The following is a 20,811-nucleotide window of genomic DNA, read 5'->3' as shown; positions in this document are numbered from 1 at the left end:
AAGGTTATCAATTAATCAACCAAGCATGGTCCTATATTTAAAAAGCAGGAATTTTTAAACAGTAACCAAGCAAGCAGTAGCAAGACTAAGATTAGGAGAAACCAACCAAGATGTGCTATAATTCAGTTCTTACCACTATCAGCTTTGTTGTAGTTCCAAGTTGCTTTCTTCCATTATCCAACCTATTCTTGTTTGGTTGGAATTCCTAGCAAGGCTCATCAAAGAACCGATTGACATTGCATGTTGTTACTGAAGACAATGTGCCCCCAAGTGCCAGATCAGACCAGCTCTTCATTTTATTTTTGCCTATAATACTGAACACTCTTTTAGCATCTGCATTGCTATGGTCAGCAGGACTTGGAGGGGCATGGATACCATAACAGATTCAGGGGGGCCCAGCACATTGTAGGGGCCCTAAATCCCCCCTGCTTGGCAAAGTCAACTGAGAAATTGAAAGTGCCTACCTGAGCATGGGGCCCTGGATATCCAGATACCTTCATAATGCATTATAATGGTCTGTATAAGCCATTATAATGCATTATGAAGGTATTTATAGTGCATTATACATAAGAACTTCATAGAGCATTCATAATGTATATATAATGTGTTATGCATTTTTATAAATAGTTATAACCATGTTTATGATACTTTATGAATGCATTGTAATGCATTATAAAGGTATCTATAATGTATTATACACGAGTGCTTTAAGTAAAATGTTACCAAAGTTTCTATTCGCTTTCATTCACTGTCACCTGTTTTAACGTCAGTTTTCCCAGCAGTAACATCACGTGTGTTTTGCAGACATAAACAAACACCAAGCATATTCAACAAGCTTTGTGCATTTGTGTTATGCTGAATGTGCCATATATTATATTGCTATATATGTTTGTTCCTTAACTGGATTCCATCCCTACATCTGGGTCACAATGATATTGCTGACAGACAGATACACACACACAGGTCGAGCTTCAACAGAAGCAAAAAACTGAAAAGAAGGCACTGCAAGGATGACAGAAACCAAAAGCGCTAGACAAGGGGACACATAAGGATTCAGAAGCAGAGGAGATGGATCAACAGGAGGTGGCACCGCAACCAGAAAGTGTTTCTGAGTGTGATTTATGTCAGATTAGGAGAGATAAAATTAATCTTTCATTGGAAGAGAACTGGCAACTACAGAAAGAACAAGAAAAATTTTCAAATTAAGCTGACAGATAAGTTTTTCTAAGATGATAATGCCAAAGTTATGATCATTTCCAAGATACGCAACTTTTCTAGTACTGCTGAAGCATGTAGTGGCAGTGTCAGCCGGAGCACTGAAAATGCATTGTGGGTTGGTGTTCCAGCAAGACATCAACCCTAAGCATACGGCCAAGGCAGCAAAGGAGTAGAAGATGCACTTTATGGTCATGGAGTGCCCTAGTCAGTCTCCGGACCTTAATTCAATTCAATTCAATTCAATTTTATTTATATAGCGCATTATCACAACATTACATTGTCTCAATGCGCTTTACATTTCTGCCTCGTAAGGACCCCCCATTGAGTAAGCCAAAGGCAACGGTGGCAAGGAAAAACTCCCTAAGAGGAAGAAACCTTGGGAGGAACCAGACCCAAAGGGGGAGCCCATCCTCCAGGGGCCGGCAGATGAGTCAAACAAACAAGATGAAATGACTAAGCTAATACAGACAAGATGAAATGACTAAGCTAATACAGGGGTTGAAATATATGTCTCAATGCAGCGGCCGACCGGTGCAGGCATGTGGTGCTTGATGCACGATGGCAGGATTAATAGACACACAGCCGCCGGATGGATGGCGAGGCATCGTGTTGAGCCAAGGGCAGGCAGGTTAGAGGGTAGTTGCCGGAGGTGGAGGTAGTTGGCTTGCAGGCCGCAGAGGCATAAACTCTTAATCCCATAGAAAACCTATGGAGGGAACTCAAGCTTCATGTATCCAAGTGACAGCCTAAAAACCTTAAAGATTAGGAGAAGGTCTGCAAAGAAGAGTGGATGAAAATTCCTGGTGAGCTGTGTGCAAACCTGGTGACCAACTACAAGAAACATCTGACAGCTGTGCTTGCCAACAATGGCTACTCCACCAAGTACTATAGCATGTGATCCAAGGGATCAAATACTTATTTCCTTAGATGAATGACAAATTGGTTTGTAATTTTTCCTTGGTGACATGGTGGTGCAGTGGTTAGCACTGTTTTCTCACACCTCTGGGACCCGGGTTCAAGTCTCCGCTTGGGTTTTATGTGTGTGGAGTTTGCATGTTCTCCCCGTGTCGTCGTGGGGTTTCCTAAATTGTCCATAGGTGTGAATGGTGTGTGAGTGTGCCCTGCGATGGGCTGGCCCCCCATCCTGGGTTGTACCTGTAGTTTCCAGGATAGGCTCTGGACCCCCTGTGACCCAGAAGGATAAGTGGGTTGGAGGATGGATGGATGATTTTTCTTGCTTGTTTTGTTGATAATCTATCTTTTGCTGTTAAAAATAAACCTACCAGTGAAATTATAGACTTCTCATTACTTTATTAATGGGTCTACTTAAGAATTCAGCAGGGGGTCAAATAATTATTTCCCTCACTGTACCATATTACTGTAATAAAGCTCAAGCCTAGTAACAACTTTAAAACTATTCATAAAAGTTTACCCATTTCACTTGCTTGTATTCGTATTTGTCGCACCATGCACAGGAGAAACAGGAATGGAAATGAAATACATCTGCCCTCTGCTGGTCTGGTGAAATATTATTGTTGTATGCATGTGGCCACCATGACCGTCTGTCTACAGACAAATGTAGCATGCATTAGGGATGGGCAATACCACTGATTTTCTTTTTAATCTGATTTTGATTTGATCTAAGGGTAGTATCACTGATACCAATTCCAACACGAATATAAATACATTTTGCCCTTTGAATGTCATTATTTCCCTTTATTGAAGGAAGTGCCAAATGAATGACATCATACATACCAAGGTTAGTTGAAACAGATCCACATATTTCTGGTTAGATAATGCAATAATAATGTGTGTGTTTGTAATTGAGAAATACTCTTAATTCTTGGAATTAAGAGGACTACAGCTGAAAATTGCTTTTAATTTGTAATTATATGCTACTCCTAGTAATCAACTATAGAAAGGCAAGTGAAAAACATGCCTACCACTTTAATTTTAAAATACATGCAACGTCAGGTATCAGGTTAATTTAACCCATGATTGTGAGTGCGGGACTGCAAATGCTGCCTGAAATGCCATCCACCAGCACTTCTGCTTGGCACCTTAGTTACACATAAAGAACAGAATATCCCTGAGTAAACAGACTACAGGTGGTAAACTATATTCTCAAGCAAATAAGTCATTTCCCTTAGACATAAATACTTACATTAATAGTGCCCAGACTCCAAATGTGGAAGCTATAATATAGCTGCATAAAAAAGTGACAGAATTAATTCAGTTTAAAGTTTTCTAGCATATTATTTCAATTAAGTTAACAGTTATGCTTAAAGGGCAGGAGAGGAGGCCTCTCCTAGTTTGTTAAAGATGACTTTTCTGGGCTACAGTTTCAACAAAATTAAACAGCCGTTTTCGCTGACATGTCCCTATCTCAGTGTTTCCCATCCTGGTCCTCAGGGACTCACAGACATTCCACGCTTTTGCTCCCTCCCAACACCCTGCCAGACAGTCCACATTTTTGCTCCCTCCCAGCTACTGGTAGGGAGGGAGCAAAAACATGGATTGCTGCGGGTCCCCACGGACCGGATTGGGAAACACTGTGAGTCAGCCCTTTATACAGGAGCCACAAAAATTAAAAGAGAAGGGAGGAATACAAAAACTCATAAAAAAAAACTCAGCCACCATTTCCAACTCGGCCTTTTTACATGAGTGCACAGCCTCCAGAGATGGCTGGAGTTCAAATGTCTCCAAAGAGAATGCCATCGTCAGACCAGGTCGTACACGATACTACAAGGCTGCCAACCAGATGCAAAATCCCACTTAGTCAAAAATCCACAGATGCCAACTGGCACTGCCGACCACAAAAGGATCCCGGACGAGCCCCCACTTATTGACAGTATGTTGTGCCTATTTTGCCTTTTGGTTATAAATATTCAGAACCATTCGTTTCAATGAAAATGGTACTAACCATCTTCAATTTATATTCAGCTTATTTTAATATTCCAAGCTCATAATGTAAGTAAAATTATTAAAATTAGCTCAGAACTGAGACTAAGATTTTAAGAACTAGTTTAAGTAGAAGGTACCATATGTACATACAGTGTACTACATATTTTAAGACATATGATTACAAATATCTCATAAGTATGTTAATTATTTGCACACCACAATGCTGTGTGTTTACAGCCTGCAGTAGAGCATTCGCTGTAGAGTATTACCCATAATACCAAATGGCCTATGAGTGACAGCTACCTCTGCAAAGGAAGTGTAAGGTTTTTAAAAACCATAGATGAAGAGAAATGCCAACTAATTATAGAGCTGAAGCATCCCAAGGAAGGAGGTCTACCACTGCTGAAGACTGTAACCCGATACCTTAAAGCCAAGCTGTAGTTTGGCCTATAGCCAGTCTCACAAAACCCATTGGACATAGGGCTGGTAAGTCAGACGTCATTGGTTTAACTCAGTTGCCAATCAGATTGTGTGTCAGCGCCAGAGTTAGCACTTGCTTATAATAGTAGCCAACTCTGCCCAGAGGTTAGTGGATTCCTTCGCCTGATCATGGTGGAATTCAGTACATGAAGTATCATAAAAAGGTATGTATGTGCTAAATATGTCTAAGAATAAGATAATAGGATTATTTTGTCACTTTACAAATATTCCAGCATAGTATTCATTTTGCATGATGTCCGTTATTCACATTCACTGATAAGAATGAATGTGATGTTTTAGAAATAAAAACCAACATAAAAACAAAAACTGAACTACTTCCAACAATTTTTCTTCTCAGTCCTAAGAACTCTTAAAGGTAGCAGAAGACACGGCCTGTGAGCTTTGTGTGCAAATAGGGTTGTGTGTCGCTGGAGGTCTCAAATTCCTGTGCAGAACCTTGTGCCGTGGGTCTTATGTGAAGGACCGGAATAAGCTACTTAACACTGCCGACCAGCTGTTCCTCAGTTAACAACACAGAGTGGCCAAGTAACATTTACTGCCCCATGGAAGCTGTTATTTGTGTCTGAAGAATAAAATTGACAAGAGGGGATCAGAAATATGGAACAAGGCTGATGACTACAATGTGATGGAACAGGAGGCAAAGTTAAAGAACATAAATGTCGATACCTCTTCATTTTCATTCTGTTAGCGAATTAATTTTCTTTGTAGCGGAATGATCAGAAGTCAATTGACTGAGTATTGCGAACACTGAAATGAAATTTTAATGGAAGTGTGAGACATAAGAAATTTTTTTAAATGAGCAGAATAATTACCCAATCTGACATGTAAATAATAAATAAATAATATAATGTCCAGCAAAAAATACTGAATACAGAATCAATCAACTGTGCATTACTCTTAAAGATGATTTATGACTTAGGTGGTCACATATGGATAATCTTTTAAGGCATCTAGAATAGCATTTGGCAATTTTCCCTGAATTGCGTAAAAATAGAAAACAATATTTTTAAAATGGACCTAAAGATAATGTCTAAACAGCCTCACAAAATATCAAAGGAATGTGCGGAGTGTAAACCATCAACACACCAAACCAAGAAAGACGAGTCATCTGCCATGAAAACGGTCACAGTAAACAGAGGAAAACAAGTTTCTAGCCAAAAGGAAAGACTGGCTCATGACTCTTCTGTTACATGTACAATCAATGATGACTGTAGCAAAGACGACTGTGCAACTGATATTGGGACAATAATAATGACAGAAAAAAACAGCTCCAAACCGCGGAGCAGAAAGAAGAAAAGGAAATCCCAAAATTCACAAGGAAAAGTTGAGACTGACCCTTTTTTAGACAAAAGGACCACCTCGGGACTGAAAACCGAGTCTAAGGCAATACTTTCATCTCCGAGACATAAAACCAGTGAAAAAACATCTGATCATATGTCGAAAAAGTATTTTTCATGTTTGAATAACAAAGTGAAAGAGCCTACAGTCAAGAATGTGGCAGTCACCACTGGAGGTACACACGACGTAGCAGACAACTCACTGAGTGCCTTAGTCACAAGTGAAATGTTACAATCTAGAGCCATTGGTCCTACAATCCATACAGATGACAATCCTTCTAAAGAGAGGCATTTATGTAAAGATGAAGAGGAAAAACAGGCCCTAGAACTTCAGCCGAAAAGACAAGAAGGCTCCACCCTTAAAGACAGTAATAATCTGAATGTTTCTGGAGAAACATTCCAAAAGAAGTCATACAGTGCAATAGTCAAAGAGAGGATACAGAAACATAACAGAGGTAAATGGAAAAATGAAGCATGTATGCTTTGTGTATATATGCTGTTTCTATACTTTAGGTTTCATATTTATCTTGTATCTGACATGAAATCTCGCTGGAAGAAATGCATAAGAAAGTAACTGTTTCTGCCTTTGTTTTGAAATAGCACCAAAGATCCTGCAGAATATCCACATAATGAGGACATTTGATGACTCAGAAAACATTAGTCTCTGTTGTCAGTTTAGTGGTGTGTCAACTGACTGCTTCATTGTATGGATGAAAGAAGGGACACTTCTGGTAGAAGAGAAAATAAGGTAAATTACATATCATGAATGAGTATTATATTAACTTTTAGCGTCATATCCCAGAAGTCAACAAGGCTTCTTAATAATGACAGACCCCCAACAATGCACAACAGCTATGCTAAGTGATTCAGCCAAGAACTGGATAGAACTGATTTTTACATAATATGGTGATTCATATATTCAGATGTCTTTATAATCGCTGCCACGGTAAAATACCATAGAACAAGAGCAAAATGTTCACTAAAGATGTTGCGTAACAGTTCTATATTTACATTTGCAAATCTTAAATTTGTACGTATGTATGTCTGTTTTTTTCTGAAATAATTTCTTTTTACTGTTAATGTAAATATTTCCAGTGCAACCCTTAACTCACATTGAAGGTTTAATTTTAATATATCATCTTTTTCACAGCAAAGCTGATGAAAGTGAGTTTTCCTATATGATTACTAAGGCCTCCAGTAAAGACCTAGGATGGTACAAATGTTGCCTGAGGAGCCCTTATGGAAATGCATTCTCAGAATTCCACCTGACCTCTGATGGTAAGGCGCCATTATCCCAGTTATCTCAGCATGGCTTTCATGTGTAGTATGCTGGCTTTCATGTGTAGTATGCTGGCTTTCATGTGTAGTATGCTTTAAACTGATACCAGCTTTTGATTTGCAGAGCTGAATGAACTTGTCCCCTGTCATAATCAAACTGGTAAGTCATGAATAATTTTAGCTCATACAATTTTTCTCATATTCATATCCTATCTGGTGCAACCATAAACAGCATGACAATGAAATCTTAGACAGTAGACACATTGTTTGTTAGCTAGAGATATACTAAAATTCATAGTGAAATGTGAAACGTTTATTCCTGGCTATTTTCACAAATATATAAATAACAACACAAGCCAGAGGACTAATGACATCTGCAATCTTTACGCATATACTGTAGGGGTCTATTCTCCCATGAGATTTACTCAAAAAAGCACATAGCTGAGCTCTTTCTTAAGTTGATGGGGTTTAAGTCCACTTTGGCTAGATATGCGCTTTGAACAGAGAAACACCAAAATATTAAGTACACTTAAGCACACTTAATTTCATTTTTGGAGGGCTGTATTAAGTCACATCACCTGGTAGTCAAAGGCAGGAGCCTCTGTGAACCAAATTTTGTGACAAAATTAGCTCTAGCTACAAGGAATATAACCTCTCTGGTGGGAAAGGAGCCCACGCTGGTGCGGAAGGTAGAGAGATACCAACTAGACATAGTCAGGCTCACCTCGAAGCATGACTCGGACTCTGGAATCAAACTTCTAGTGAGGGTCTAGACTCTATTCCTCTCCTGAGCTGCCCGTGGTGAAAGGCGCTGCGCAGGGGTGGGGCTACTTGTACTCCCCCACCCCCCGGTTCGGTGTCAGTACGTTGGAGTTTACCCCGGTGGATGAGATGGTCACCTCCCTTCGACGTTGTACCGGGGGACTCTAATGGTGGTCTGTGCATACATGCCGAACACCAGTTCAGAGTATCTGGCCTTCTTGGAGGCCTTGGGGGGGTGGGGGGGGGGGGGCTGCTGGAAGGCATCCTGTCTGGGGTCTCCATTATTCTGCTAGGGAACTTTAATGCTCGTGGATAATGACAGTGAAACTTGCAAAGGTGTGACTGGGAGGAATGACCTTCCTGATCGTAATCCAAGCGGTAATCTGTTACTGGACTTCTCTGCTAATCACAGCTTGTCCATAACAAACACCATGTTCAAGCATTAGGGTGTTCATAAGTACACCTGGCACTAGAGCACCCAAGGCTGCAGTTCGATGACTGATTTTGTAATTGCATCTTTGGGTCTGTGTCCATATGTTTTGGACACTTGGGTGAAGAGAGGAGCTGAGCTGTCAACTGATCACCACCTGGTGGTGAGTTGGATCCAATGGAAGATTCCAGATAAACCTGGTAGACCCAAACGCATACTGAGGGTGTCCTGGGAGTATCTGGCATCGGCCCCTGTCAGGGAGATCTTCAGTTCACACCTCCGGCAGAACTTCTCTTCTCTCCCGAGGGAGTCAGGGGACATCAACCCTGAATGGGCCATGTTCTGGGACTCCATTGCTGAGGCCATGGTGCGGAGCTGTGGCTATAAGGTGGTTGGGGCCTGTCGTGCCGGCAATCCCCAAACCCAGTGGTGGACACCAGCGGTAAAGGGAGAAGTCAGGCTGAAGAAGGAGACCTTCTGAGCTTGGTTGGCTTGTGGGACTCCTGAAGTAGCTGACAGGTACCAGTAGGCCAAGCGGGAAGCAGCTCTAGAAGTTGCTGAAGCAAAAACTCAGGCATGGAGGAGTTTGGTGAGGCTATGGAGAAGGACTTTCGGTCGGCCTCGAAAAGGTTCTGGCAAACCATCAGGAGACTCAGGAGGAGGAAGCATGGCTTCACCAATGCTATTTATAGCAGAGATGGAGAACTGTTGACCTTGACTGGGGATATAGTCAGGTGGTAGAAGGAATATTTCAAGGATCGCCTGAATCCCACTGGTGCGCCTTCCTCAGAGGAAGTAGAGCTGGAATACTCAGGGGGGGACTTCCCCATCTCTGGGGTCACAGAAGTACTTGGTGGTAGGGCTCCAGGGGTGGATGAGATTCGCCCTGAGTTCATGAAAGCTCTTGATGTTGTGGGGCTTTCTTGACTAAAATGTTGATTTTGCCTAGTTAGGGTAGTTAATCAGTTGCTGTGTAAAACAATTCACAATAGAAAACAACTGAAGAAATTAACGTACAACTTAATTGTCAAATCTGTCCCTGATTTACTAATCAGGTAACTGAATCTGCTCTGGGCTGATGGCAATTAGAACCCAAACTTATTTAAACAGAGCAGTTAATAATTCATGAGCAGTGAGTTCATGGATCTTATTCACCGGCATCTTGTTTTGGGTTTCTGGTTAGCTGGTTTCTGGTTTCAGGGTTCATGATACCAAGTAGCATTCCACAGCTGGTGTGCTGTGCCACTGGTGTCTAATCTTTGGGGTTTTCCATGTGTGTCCTGATTTTTGTGTACGTGCCCCCTTTTGGTTCCCTGCTTCTTGGATTGGGATCTTCAGTTCTCTTTGCTTGAGTCTAAAGCTGGGCAATATGGCTGAATAACAATATTCTGATATTATGGTTACTGTATCGATATTCATTAGATTGATATTAAAATCTCTCTAAAATACTGGAGCCGTCCATCTAATCAACAGCCCAAGTCACCCTGCTTCCCTGTTTCAGCTGTGCTTGGACTGTTGGTTTCAGGAGCCAGTGGGTAGAAGATCTGGTGAGCTGGATGGATGGCCCAGGGTGAGGTGTTTTGTTACAGACCTTGTCTATGAAGGCCAGTAAAAGGTTTGATCTAGTAAGCACTGAGTCTGAGTCATGGCTGATCACTAGCCATGACTCTGCATAGACTGTTTTTGTTTAGAAGATGTATAATTGGCTTTTGTTTTGTTTTGGTTTTTTTGAGTGTTACCTGATCAGGTTAGCCCCCTCGACCATTTGACAGTCCCAGTCTGGGTAGAGTACTGGAACCAAGGGGGGGGGGGTTTAGATCTGGGGTGTTTCTCAATATGCACACTTGACTGTACTTGTGTTGTTGTGTACCTATTTGATGTCATCTTCCATTGTCAAAGACCAGTTCCAATACTAAGATCAGAAATATGGAGGATGGTAAAATTCCCTGGATATTGTTCTTGCCCTGCCCCAAATATCAAGGATACATCAGTTGCATCCTCGCTGAACAAGACCAGTCCCACGATTCATTGCACCCCAGGTTTGTTCTTGAGAGGCAAGTTAGCAAGTCCGGTCTTGCCGAGACCACAAGTATGATCTTTGTGCTCTTGGTATTGAGAAACAGCCCTGGTTTCAGTGCTCTGGTGTCTGGTGAAGAGCTTCCCAGGTCAGTCTGTCAGCCATAAGTGCATCTGATTGACGTATGTAAGCACTTCTCGTTAAGTCGGCCTCCTCATCACCTCTTTTGGATCCATGGTCAAGGCGAAGCATTCTGCAGTGCACATACTGAAGGTATCCAAATGCAGAGTGAATTGATGTTTAATCAAGAGGCTCAGATCATAGTCACAAACAGGCAGGGTCAAAACTAATGAAGCAGATACAAACCAAGTTAAAGGGAAGATCCATAATCACAAATGCTAGGTAGTGCCTTTTTAAAGAAAATGGTTGACCAAATACAAGCTTGCAAATGGAGGCGAAAGAGGAAAGTACAGGAAAGAGGTGGATAACAGAAGGGCAATCAGTGAGGCAACAAAATACAGGAAAACACAAAGACGGGAATCCAGGAAATCAAAAATATAGGTCGTATACAGAGATTGAAAAATCATAGGAAACACTCACACTTTGCACAGCACTGGTCTTAAATGAGGTAGCTAATTACTGGAGATGCATTGCAGCTGTTCAGAATTCTGGAGAGGACAATCTCTGGAGGAATGGTGTTTCAGGTGAATCTGGGCTTGGTCTGGTCTGTTCTGATGTACAGTAGGCGTAATATATTAATTGATTGTCTGCTGTGGGTTGCTTGCAGTAAAGTTGATTTATGAACATTTTTTTCTAGTTTTGTGTTATTTCATTTTTAAACTGCTAGGTAGTGCCTTTTTAAAGAAAATGGTTGACCAAATACAAGCTTGCAAATGGAGGCGATATATAATTTACAACACAGGTTAAGCAACGCCTATTTCTAAGTGGTGTCATCTAATGTAAAATAACACTTGGAATATTGAATTTGTCAAATCGGGTGCACAATTTGAACTAGTGGCAAAACAGAAAAAGCATGTTAGAGATTGTTGACACCTCTGGATCGGTGTACTTTGTGATGTGTTTTAACGTCTTTACAGTTTGGGGAGAGTTGTACACTCAATGCTTCGCACGTATAGAAATTTCAACAGAGCCTTAAAGACTCATATTGTTCATGAGGCACTATCAACGAGTCTGAGTGAAGTCCGAGTCAAAAAATAACAAGTTGCAAGTCGAGCTGGATGTCAATTACAATGCAACTCGAGGGCAACGTTCTAGTCGCAAACTTGAGTCCCCATCTCTGGGCTTAAGTGGATTTCAATTAGGTTCATAATGTAAATGACATAGTCCATGTTCCATGTCTTGCTTGTTGCCAAAATCATCAAGGATGGAACCTCCTCTCGGATGGTGAATTAATCATACTTCTTGTGCACCTTCTTTTTCGGGTTAAACGCAGTGGGCATGACCACGCTGATGATGGTAGGATATGCGTTAGCTCAGAAGTGTGTAACTTTTTAAATACTTTTTTGAGTAAGTGCTTTATGGGAGAATGGTCCCATGGAGTGGAGTAGCTACCTAGCTAGTACAGATATTAACATGAAAAATGTGATGTAAGTAGCTGAGGTGAAATGTGTTGCATGTTTTTGGAAGCTATATAACTATAGCTTATATAACTAGACAATATGCACCATTTCATGTTATTAAGCAAAACATGTTTCTTTTTTTATTTCAGAAAGTATGCAGAGCTATAAGGAAAATATTTTTGTGCTTGCATGATTGGTAAAATACTATGAAATAGTGATTTGTTCATTGATGAATGGTGTTCAAGTGGAGGGCACTTGAGGGCAGTTGGGTTGAAATAATTTTGTTATGTGTACAAAGATAAAATAAAGACCAATATATCTATCTAAATTTTCTGTGCTTTAGTGCAGGTGAGTAAGGAGGTTGGAGAAGATGTGAAATGTGCCCCCCTGCTGTTCAGAGGTGACATCCTAAGTGAGCAGTTCTTTGGGGATGATCAACCTGCAAGCATCTTGACAGAAGAGGTCCACTTCGGTGAGGGCATGCACCGGAAGGCCTTTCGAACCAAAGTTCTGACTGGTCTGGTGCCACTGTTCAACCCTGGGCACCACTGTGTACTCAAAGTCCACAATTCCATCAGCTATGGAACCAAGAACAATGAAGAACTAATTCAGAAGAACTATAATCTGGCTGTGGAGGTATGTATTTCTGGCAATGATGCAAAAAGGATGTTTGAAATGTCTACTGGCTATGTATTATCCTTTAGAAACAGTGGTTACTAACACATCACAATGGATTATATCTTATATTTTGTCAAACGCATAAGTCCCCATTTCATTGTCTTTGTAGAGGTAGCTTTCACTGTAAATAAGGTTAGAGATCCCTGCTATAGAAACATTCTTGATGGATGAACCCTTTCTGATAACGGAAAATATATGTTGCATGAGTAAAGATCATTTTTAAAGTAAACTTCATTGTTGGCCTCAAACTAACTTGGCTTCTATTGTTGTGTTAAACCCAAGGAGTGTTATGTTCAGAATACAGCAAGAGAATACATCAAAGCCTACACAGCAGTTGCAAAGTCCGCAGAGATATTTGGAGAGGTTCCAGAGTGAGTCTGACACGAGCGCATACCTAGAGCACTGCACATGGCTACCAGGTTAACAATTCCAGTGATCCTGACAGTATCGCCAAGAAAATGTCATGGGAAAATCCCCTCTGTGTCTGTGTTTTAGGATCATTCCTATTTACCTGGTCCATCGACCCACCAGCGACATCCCATATGCCACCTTGGAGGAAGAGCTTGTAGGAGAGTTTGTGAAATATTCTGTCAAGGATGGAAAGGAGATGAACTTGATGAGACGAGACTCAGAGGCAGGGCAGAAGTGCTGTACCTTCCAGCACTGGGTCTATCACAACACTGAAGGCAACCTGTTGGTGACTGATATGCAAGGTATAACCTAAGGCAGTGTTTCCCAATCCAGACAGTCCATGTTTTTGCTCCCTCCCAGCTCCTGGCAGACTGTCGGGGGGTCCCCGGGGACTGCGTTGGGAAACACCAATCTAAGGAAAAGCAATGAATAAACAAAGCAACTCCAATTTATTTAAGAACACACATGACTAAAAACCAACAAGAAAATGTGTGGTAGTGGTTATTGCACTTTTAAACTTCATAAATATTTTGTGCACCATTTCTAGTTTCCAGCGACAGTCAGACAGTTATGTTCATTTTCCTATATGCCAAACACGTAGCTTTTTGAGTATGTCAGACAGCTAAAACTTGTAAGTGTAAATAGATTTTATTTCTGTTGTATTTCATACGCATTATACTATCGTAGTAAGCATTTAAAAATCAAAGCAATCTCATGTCAAAATCAGGCTGACGACGTGGAGCTACAGCCATGACCTAAGGTGCACGTTTTTTTTTATTATCTACTTTGTAGTCGGTCCTATTTACTATTAATTGATACAAGAATATAAATCCTGACACCAAACGATACCAATTTACCACAACTAATGGAATTCAAGGAATGTTATTTTGTTTTCTTTTTCTAACAGGAGTTGGAATGAAATTAACTGACGTGGGTATAGCAACCTGTAAGAAAGGGTGAGTTTATGTCATAAGCCAAAGTAATAAGTAGGAGTGTTTGGCTGTGCTTCAAAAATATGAAGACTTTCTTAAAATCTTTCTGTTGTTTTGTTGTCAGGTACAAAGGCTTCAAGGGTAATTGTGCCACCTCTTTCATTGACCAGTTCAAAGCGCTCCATCAGTGTAACAAGTTTTGTCAGCTCTTGGGCCTGAAGTCTATACAAGCTTGTCAACAAACATCTAAGCGGCCAGCAACAGCCACAAAACCAAAGGCAAAACCACTGCCCAGGAATACGATTGTTCCAGCCTTCAAGAACAAATTCTGAGGGTGATCATAGCCATTTAAGGTTTTTTTAAAAAGTGTTTTATTCAAATACTGCAACTTTAAAACATCTCTTAATTTTTCTTTAAGTAACTGCCTCAAAACATATTTGCTGGTATGGAGGAGGCTTGGTTGTAAGATGCTGGGTAGCGTCATAATACAGAAGAATCTTAGGTATGTTCTGATTGTAGTGCATCAGGGCATTTGAATTGGTTCAACTCATGATAAGCATTTAGATAAAATGTAACAGATTGCTTATAACGTTTAAGTGTTGTATGCCTAATTTATTAAGTCTTAATTTAATTTGATAATGTTATATTAGTATTGGAAGTATTTTGTTCATTAGCTTATGAAATGTTAGCATAAATATTAATGTAGTATATATGTGTGTGTGTGTGTGTGTGTGTGTGTGTGTGTGTGTGTATATATAAACAATATACATTTTATAAAACATAAAGCAACCACTAGTATCTTGTGCAAAAAAGAAAAAACTTATATACTGTATATATATTTGAAATAGTTGTGTAATCGTTAAGCAAATTATTAGTGAATTTTAGTGAATTTATAATAATAGTGACATTTCTATCAAAATTAATGCATCTACACCAGTTTCCAAGATTATTTTAGTAATCACTCCGACTAAAATAAGACCTTTGTGAAGAGGTCACACTCTGAAACACCCATTTGAATTATTAAGACAGCTGTTAATCTTCCTTGCCAGAAATTGCAGGCCTGCCATCACTGAAGAGTTTCCAATAGCATGTTGTGATATTAACAATCTATTTATACCTTTTTAGTTTTCAAAATGTTATTCTTGTTTTGATATCAATCCTGTGCAACAAAAAATGTTCATTATTATAAGTTGCAAGGTGAAACCTTCCACATGGCACTTGGCATTTTAAGTGCGAATATGAAATGCATGTCTCTGTTCAGAATGGATAATATTTCTGTGCAATGATGATGAAGCTCATCTAAGCTGAGGTGTTGGCTTACATGGCCCAAGTAGCACAAAGGGGAGATTTGTGGTTGGAGAACCTTAAAGTCACATTACAGAATGCCATTGAACTATACATTCTGCTCAAGTTTTATTTTTTCTTTGTTACAAGGAATAGTCATTTTTTTCTGAGCAATACAAGGAAATACAAATCAAACACTGCTTTATTAAATGCATAAAAAATGATAAAACTTAAATGCTATGTAAGACATTTTGACTGCACATTTTAAAATATTGATCTTTTGTTATTAAAACTTAACAATATGAATGAAGTTAAAAGAAATAACACACACATACACACACATACATACTACAGATATTTTTCGTGTGCCAGGTCTGAAGCGAAATTCTCACCATAGCTATTTAGTGTGATAATGGCGTTTGATAACAGAAAAACAAACACCATTGTCACACTCCACACCTCTGGAGGATTGAACTTGTGAAAATAAATTCCATTGAGTGAGAGAGAACAAAAAAATGGAGCCATATGGAGAATCGACCGAGCATTTCAAACAACAAAAACATTTGCATTTTTTTTAAAATTCCTGTTATTTGCAAATATATTTGCGTTGATCACTGCTTTTCACTGACATAGAAATGAGTAAAATGTAATGGTGTCATAGCTTAGACCTAAACTAGGAAATAGGCTCAACATTTATTTGTTAAATATATGTCAGATTACTATTGTTAAAACTGTACATCAAATGTGTAATAAATAAAGAAATTATTACAACTTGCAGCTACAACAGTAAATGTCAACATAATAACTACAGTATTATGGATTTTCAGCACTTTTATTAAGTGTTGATGTTTCGGTAAAACTGTTTGGTTGAATTTGTGGTATGATTTCCGCATGCGAATGTCCCACCAACCATGAGAAAAAATCAGAGGGAAATTATTTCACAAAATATTCATTTTGAAATCTGGTGCCTTGGCACAATTAATTAAAATTTGAAGTGCTAAAATTTACAACCTTTCAGTTTGCCACAGTTGATCCTACAGTGGGTAAGAAATAGGCTTGTGAATCAGCTACTGACAGACACATCTGAAACATATCATTGTACAGAATATATTAGAAATAAAACTTAATCATGGTTATCAATTTAATAAAATGCTCAATTACAAGAAGTTTTTAAATGTTCTGCTGTAAATTTGTTTACCACCCTGACTTGATTCTAAAGTTGTGTTAATTGTTAATGAGACAGAAGAGTTAATGAAATCTTCTGTATTCACTTCTTCAACCACTAACCTTTTGATGTTCTCTATTCCGCCTTCAAGCATGGAAACAGGAACTTACCATTTGACTGGCAAATTGACTTAAATGTTCTTCAGGAACTCTTACACCTGTGCTCGCAGTCATTGTCTCACTGGGCCTTATTGTAGTCGCCCAAACCAAATAAAAGAGTCTCAAAAATCATACCAGTGCCGGCAGTGAGCCTCTGGACCCTGCACTTTCCCTTCTGCTCCCTTTATGTAGCTCTGGGTAATTAGATAAATGATAAGATTCTGGAAAGTATTGATCGGTTAAGACAAGGAAAGGCGAGCAATGATACCACCGCATTGGACATCCCTCTCCTTATTTTACTAGTCATTCTGTAACATTTCTAAGGCACACTCTACTTCAGCATAAACTGTAGGTATAAAATCTATATATTCACACTTTTAGCTTTGATCTATACTATCTATTTTCATCATTAAATTCACAAGGATGTTACTTAAACCATTCCTCTTGAGATCCATTCCTAATTAACGTAAAATCACTCTCTGAAATTTATGTAATCATTTATTTGCTATTTAATCTCACCATTTATTTTCAATGAGTTAAGAAAATTATGAGATTAATATTCACTTACTGTGGGATAACATAAATGTGATGAACTGCAAAATTAGATGCTCCTTAATTTCTAAAAAACTCCCCAAAATTAAGAACCATCACCGTGGCACAAATTAAAAAACAAAACTTAACAAAAGAAAATTCCAGATTGGTGTACATAACAAAAATGGTTGCAAAAATATAAACTTAATTGATGAGTACAGCGGCTTTACTTAAAAAATATATCTCTACATTAATTGTATTCTGACCTTAAAATGCCATTGAATGCTTTATAGCAATAAAACATATTAAATCCTGTTAATAGTATGACAGAGAATCTATCATCGTGTATTTCATATTCTCCATACTTCTGTTGAAACCTTTGAATATCTTAAATTAAACTTGAATGCTAAAGGACTATGAAATCTAAAGCTATGCATTACATTCTGTGTGTGCAATTATGATGTTATGAAAAAATTATTCCTTAGCACAGTCGAATTCAATGTGAATTGCATTGTTTTTAGGTAGGATGAAGTGCACCAAAATTTCTATGTATATACACACACACACACACACACATTTCCAGGCAAGTTCCTGTATTTTTCCATATATTTTTATATGATCATCTAAAGATAAATCATTTGTTACATCTCTTAAATGCATATGCTGTACTTGTATATATTGTTATACTTTCAGTAAAACGACTGAGGATGGGACTTCGTCTCTTTGCATGTTTGTGATTAGACTTTGAGGTTTTGTTAAAGTGTCCCAGAACAACATGGGGTTTTTATTTGCTTGTCCTTGAAACTGATAACTCTGTGATCGTCTGTGTGAATGAACTGAGTTTCTTTCACCATGTATGTCCTCATTATAAAGTGTATCAAGTGTATTAATCGTAAAGTCTAAACAAAAGCTTTGGCTTTAATTTAAAATTTGAACTGAGAACTTCTGTACAGAGAAAAATAAGTTTATGGTATAATTAACAAACAAGAGATTAATCTGTATATCTCCCATACCAATGCACCATTTCAAATAATAATTGATTGTATTTATTAAACAAAAAAAAAAATTTTTTTTAAATGATAAAGTGACAGACCCAGCAGAAACACTCCCTACCTGCGGGTAAGTGTCTGTTTGATTATTGTGATCCCTACAAGGGCACAGTTCATCTTGTGTAAGGCATCGAGTACTGCGCAACACTAGACAAGAGTTCACTTCCTAAACTCCAGTGTTCTGTTGGCTACATTGGAGCAGAACAGCCAGGAACGACAGTTGAGGTCACATGTCAGGTGGTCAATATGACCCATCCAGCAGTCCAATCCTCTTACAGCTTTTCGGTCACTTCTTGTAGCTTAACTATAACAATTTGCCTTGTCAAATTTCTCATATGTAACTTGCCCAATACATGTTCTATTTTTTCTTTTCTATATATTCAAAATTACTTACAATAAGAATTACACTGCATTTAGTGATTCACTATAAATATTTTAATAATCTTTTTAAGTCAAAAACCTGTAATAAGTTAACAGTGTACTGTCATGATAGCACTGTCATCGACCCTGAGAGAATAATAAAGGAATAATAGGATGTGTGGAATTTTCCTAAAGTGAATTACTGTTAAGAGGAAACCATAAAAACATTGATTCTTACATGAATCCTAGTCCTTTACTAAACTGTTTATTCCTATGCAAACTGATGAATATATTAAAGCAATAATCATTAAAAGGCAGTTGATCAAAAAATTGACTTTGTTGATATCTTTATTTTACATCATGCTCTTGACTGTTAAGTTTTCATGGCTGTTATTCGGAAGAACCACAGTAATCAAAACTATAGTACATTGTTAAAGGGGTCAAACAAACAAAAAACTTTCCAGATTTGAGGCAAAAGGTTGAAGCACCAGTGGTGGAATCACAGGCACAAATACCAACATTCACTTAAGCGCAATGAAGAAACAATCCTTATGTTTAGTATTACAGTTTAATTTCACTTGTTCTATCACTTTTGTGTGAAGTATCTTTAGAAGCCCATTCCATCCTAAAAACATCAGATCCTCAGTCAAGTTCACATGATAAGTAAAGTTAATACAGTGGGAAGGCTTAGCTCCACGTCAGTGAGTCTGTGAGTTTATACATCAGCAGCCAGATATATACACACATACACACAAGCAAACAAGCACGCATGCATGTGCACCCGTGCACGCACACACATACACACTCGTACACACACGCACACACACACACGCACACACTTTTTTGCACCCAGATAAACAAAAATAATAAAGACAGGCAACATGACCTTAGTGTGATAAAGTGCCCTTTGGGTTCAGTGTTGTTACAAAAAGGCAAAAAGAGAGAGATTTCCACCTATAAGAACGTGCTGCTAAAATGGTAACAATCACAGCTTTCCTGCACAGTTTCATTTTTGTATTGTTAATTAATACTTGTTTAAAATTTACTACTTACATAAAAGTGACGAAAACGTTTTAAGAACTTAATAGGGCGCATCAGAAACAGGGATAAGCATATTTAAACAACACATTCCACACGAAGCCTTTCCACAAATGCAATTTGACATGCTTACCTTCTGTCGGGGGTTTTTTAACCAATAAAGAAATATAACCTTTAATTGCTTGCATATACAAGGTACATTTTCAGGCTGTTTACATAGCACTTCAATAACCAATTTATTTTCAATAAAGATATGTGTCCTTATTTTCCATGATTTGGAGTCTTGGACACAGTGTGTAAAATACAGAACACTTTACAGTACAAATACACTTTGTGGAGCATAATAATAATAATAATAATAATAATAATAATAATAATAATAATAATAATAATAATTACAAATCTAAAAATGATTATGAACATGTTTTTTTTTCCTTGACTTGAAAAGAAAGTTAAAAAATAATTGCTAAAAATAGTATGAGGAAGGAAATATTCAAAATAACATGTAAATGAATATGCCGATGATAATCCGTGTTTGGCTGTTGTTCCTAAGATGAATGGTGCTGCAATTAACATTTTGTAAAAGTGGTTATTGTTCATGCATTGAAGTGAGTGAAAAATGTAAAAAAGACACAGTACCAACTGCATACTAATATGAGATAAGAGTAATTTAAATTAATCAGAAAGCCTCTCTGTGTCATACTAATTAAAAAAAAAACAATAAATAAAAATAAATGTGTCAATTTGTGCTCCTTCAGCTTTCCAAGGCTCTAAACAGGCAAAAACAACCGGGGTCATGGAATTAATTCGCTATACAGATGTCCTAAGGTCCACAGCAACACATATGTATACATACTCTAGTATATACCAACATATCTATGGCTGCTGTGACCTGCAAAGAAATTGCAGCTTGTCTGTGGTCTACATCTAGTCAACACCCTCAAAGCCCTGCGCGTTTTCCACAGCCATCAGGAGTTTCTCCCGCAGGTCGTCGAAGGACTCGTAGGCAGGCAGGTCCAGTCGATTGAAGCTGTAAAAACACACACCAAGTATTTTTCACACGGGGATCATTTGATAACTTGCGTAGCTAAATTAAAAAGGGCAGAACAGCCACATCTGAATATCTGTATTAAAATCAAGTAAAATAATCTGGTTTTAATAGTGGTTTATCACACTGT

The 20,811-nt window shown here is 38.5% G+C and overlaps 2 protein-coding genes across 10 annotated transcripts in view; one reads left to right on the top strand and one right to left on the bottom strand.

Moving 5' to 3' along the window:
• The first annotated feature begins 4,667 nt into the window (after window positions 1-4,667).
• alpk2 (alpha-kinase 2) lies at window positions 4,668-17,899 on the top strand. Its single transcript, XM_023828723.2, has 10 exons — window positions 4,668-4,766; window positions 4,961-6,415; window positions 6,561-6,708; window positions 7,111-7,238; window positions 7,363-7,398; window positions 12,371-12,663; window positions 12,988-13,076; window positions 13,201-13,418; window positions 14,024-14,072; window positions 14,173-17,899. The coding sequence occupies exons 2-10, from the start codon at window positions 5,635-5,637 to the stop codon at window positions 14,378-14,380; spliced, it is 1,950 nt and encodes a 649-aa protein (XP_023684491.1). The 5' UTR covers window positions 4,668-4,766; window positions 4,961-5,634; the 3' UTR covers window positions 14,381-17,899.
• Window positions 17,900-18,925: 1,026 nt separating this feature from the next.
• nedd4l (NEDD4 like E3 ubiquitin protein ligase) overlaps window positions 18,926-20,811 on the bottom strand; it is a 64,471-nt gene continuing 62,585 nt past the window's right edge. For all 9 annotated transcript variants that reach the window (XM_023828720.2, XM_023828721.2, XM_023828722.2 and 6 more), the window contains one exon: window positions 18,926-20,663. In XM_023828720.2, coding sequence (XP_023684488.1) covers window positions 20,561-20,663 — 103 coding nt within the window. In that variant the 3' untranslated portion in view covers window positions 18,926-20,560. The remainder of the gene's footprint in view (window positions 20,664-20,811) is intronic.

The sequence above is a fragment of the Paramormyrops kingsleyae genome, chromosome 7 (genome assembly GCF_048594095.1).
Source record: "Paramormyrops kingsleyae isolate MSU_618 chromosome 7, PKINGS_0.4, whole genome shotgun sequence".
Taxonomy (NCBI): Eukaryota; Metazoa; Chordata; class Actinopteri; order Osteoglossiformes; family Mormyridae; genus Paramormyrops; species Paramormyrops kingsleyae.
The sequence above is the reverse complement of the archived record's forward strand: the minus strand, read 5'-3'. Positions and strand labels throughout refer to the sequence as shown.

Excerpts from the sequence above, each read along its gene's own strand:
- alpk2 (XM_023828723.2), top strand. The coding sequence starts at position 5,635 with ATGGACCTAAAGATAATGTCTAAACAGCCTCACAAAATATCAAAGGAA. Across the intron at positions 13,077-13,200 it reads ATATTTGGAGAGGTTCCAGA|GATCATTCCTATTTACCTGG; the intron begins GTGAGTCTGACA and ends TCTGTGTTTTAG. Across the intron at positions 13,419-14,023 it reads GTTGGTGACTGATATGCAAG|GAGTTGGAATGAAATTAACT; the intron begins GTATAACCTAAG and ends TTTTTCTAACAG.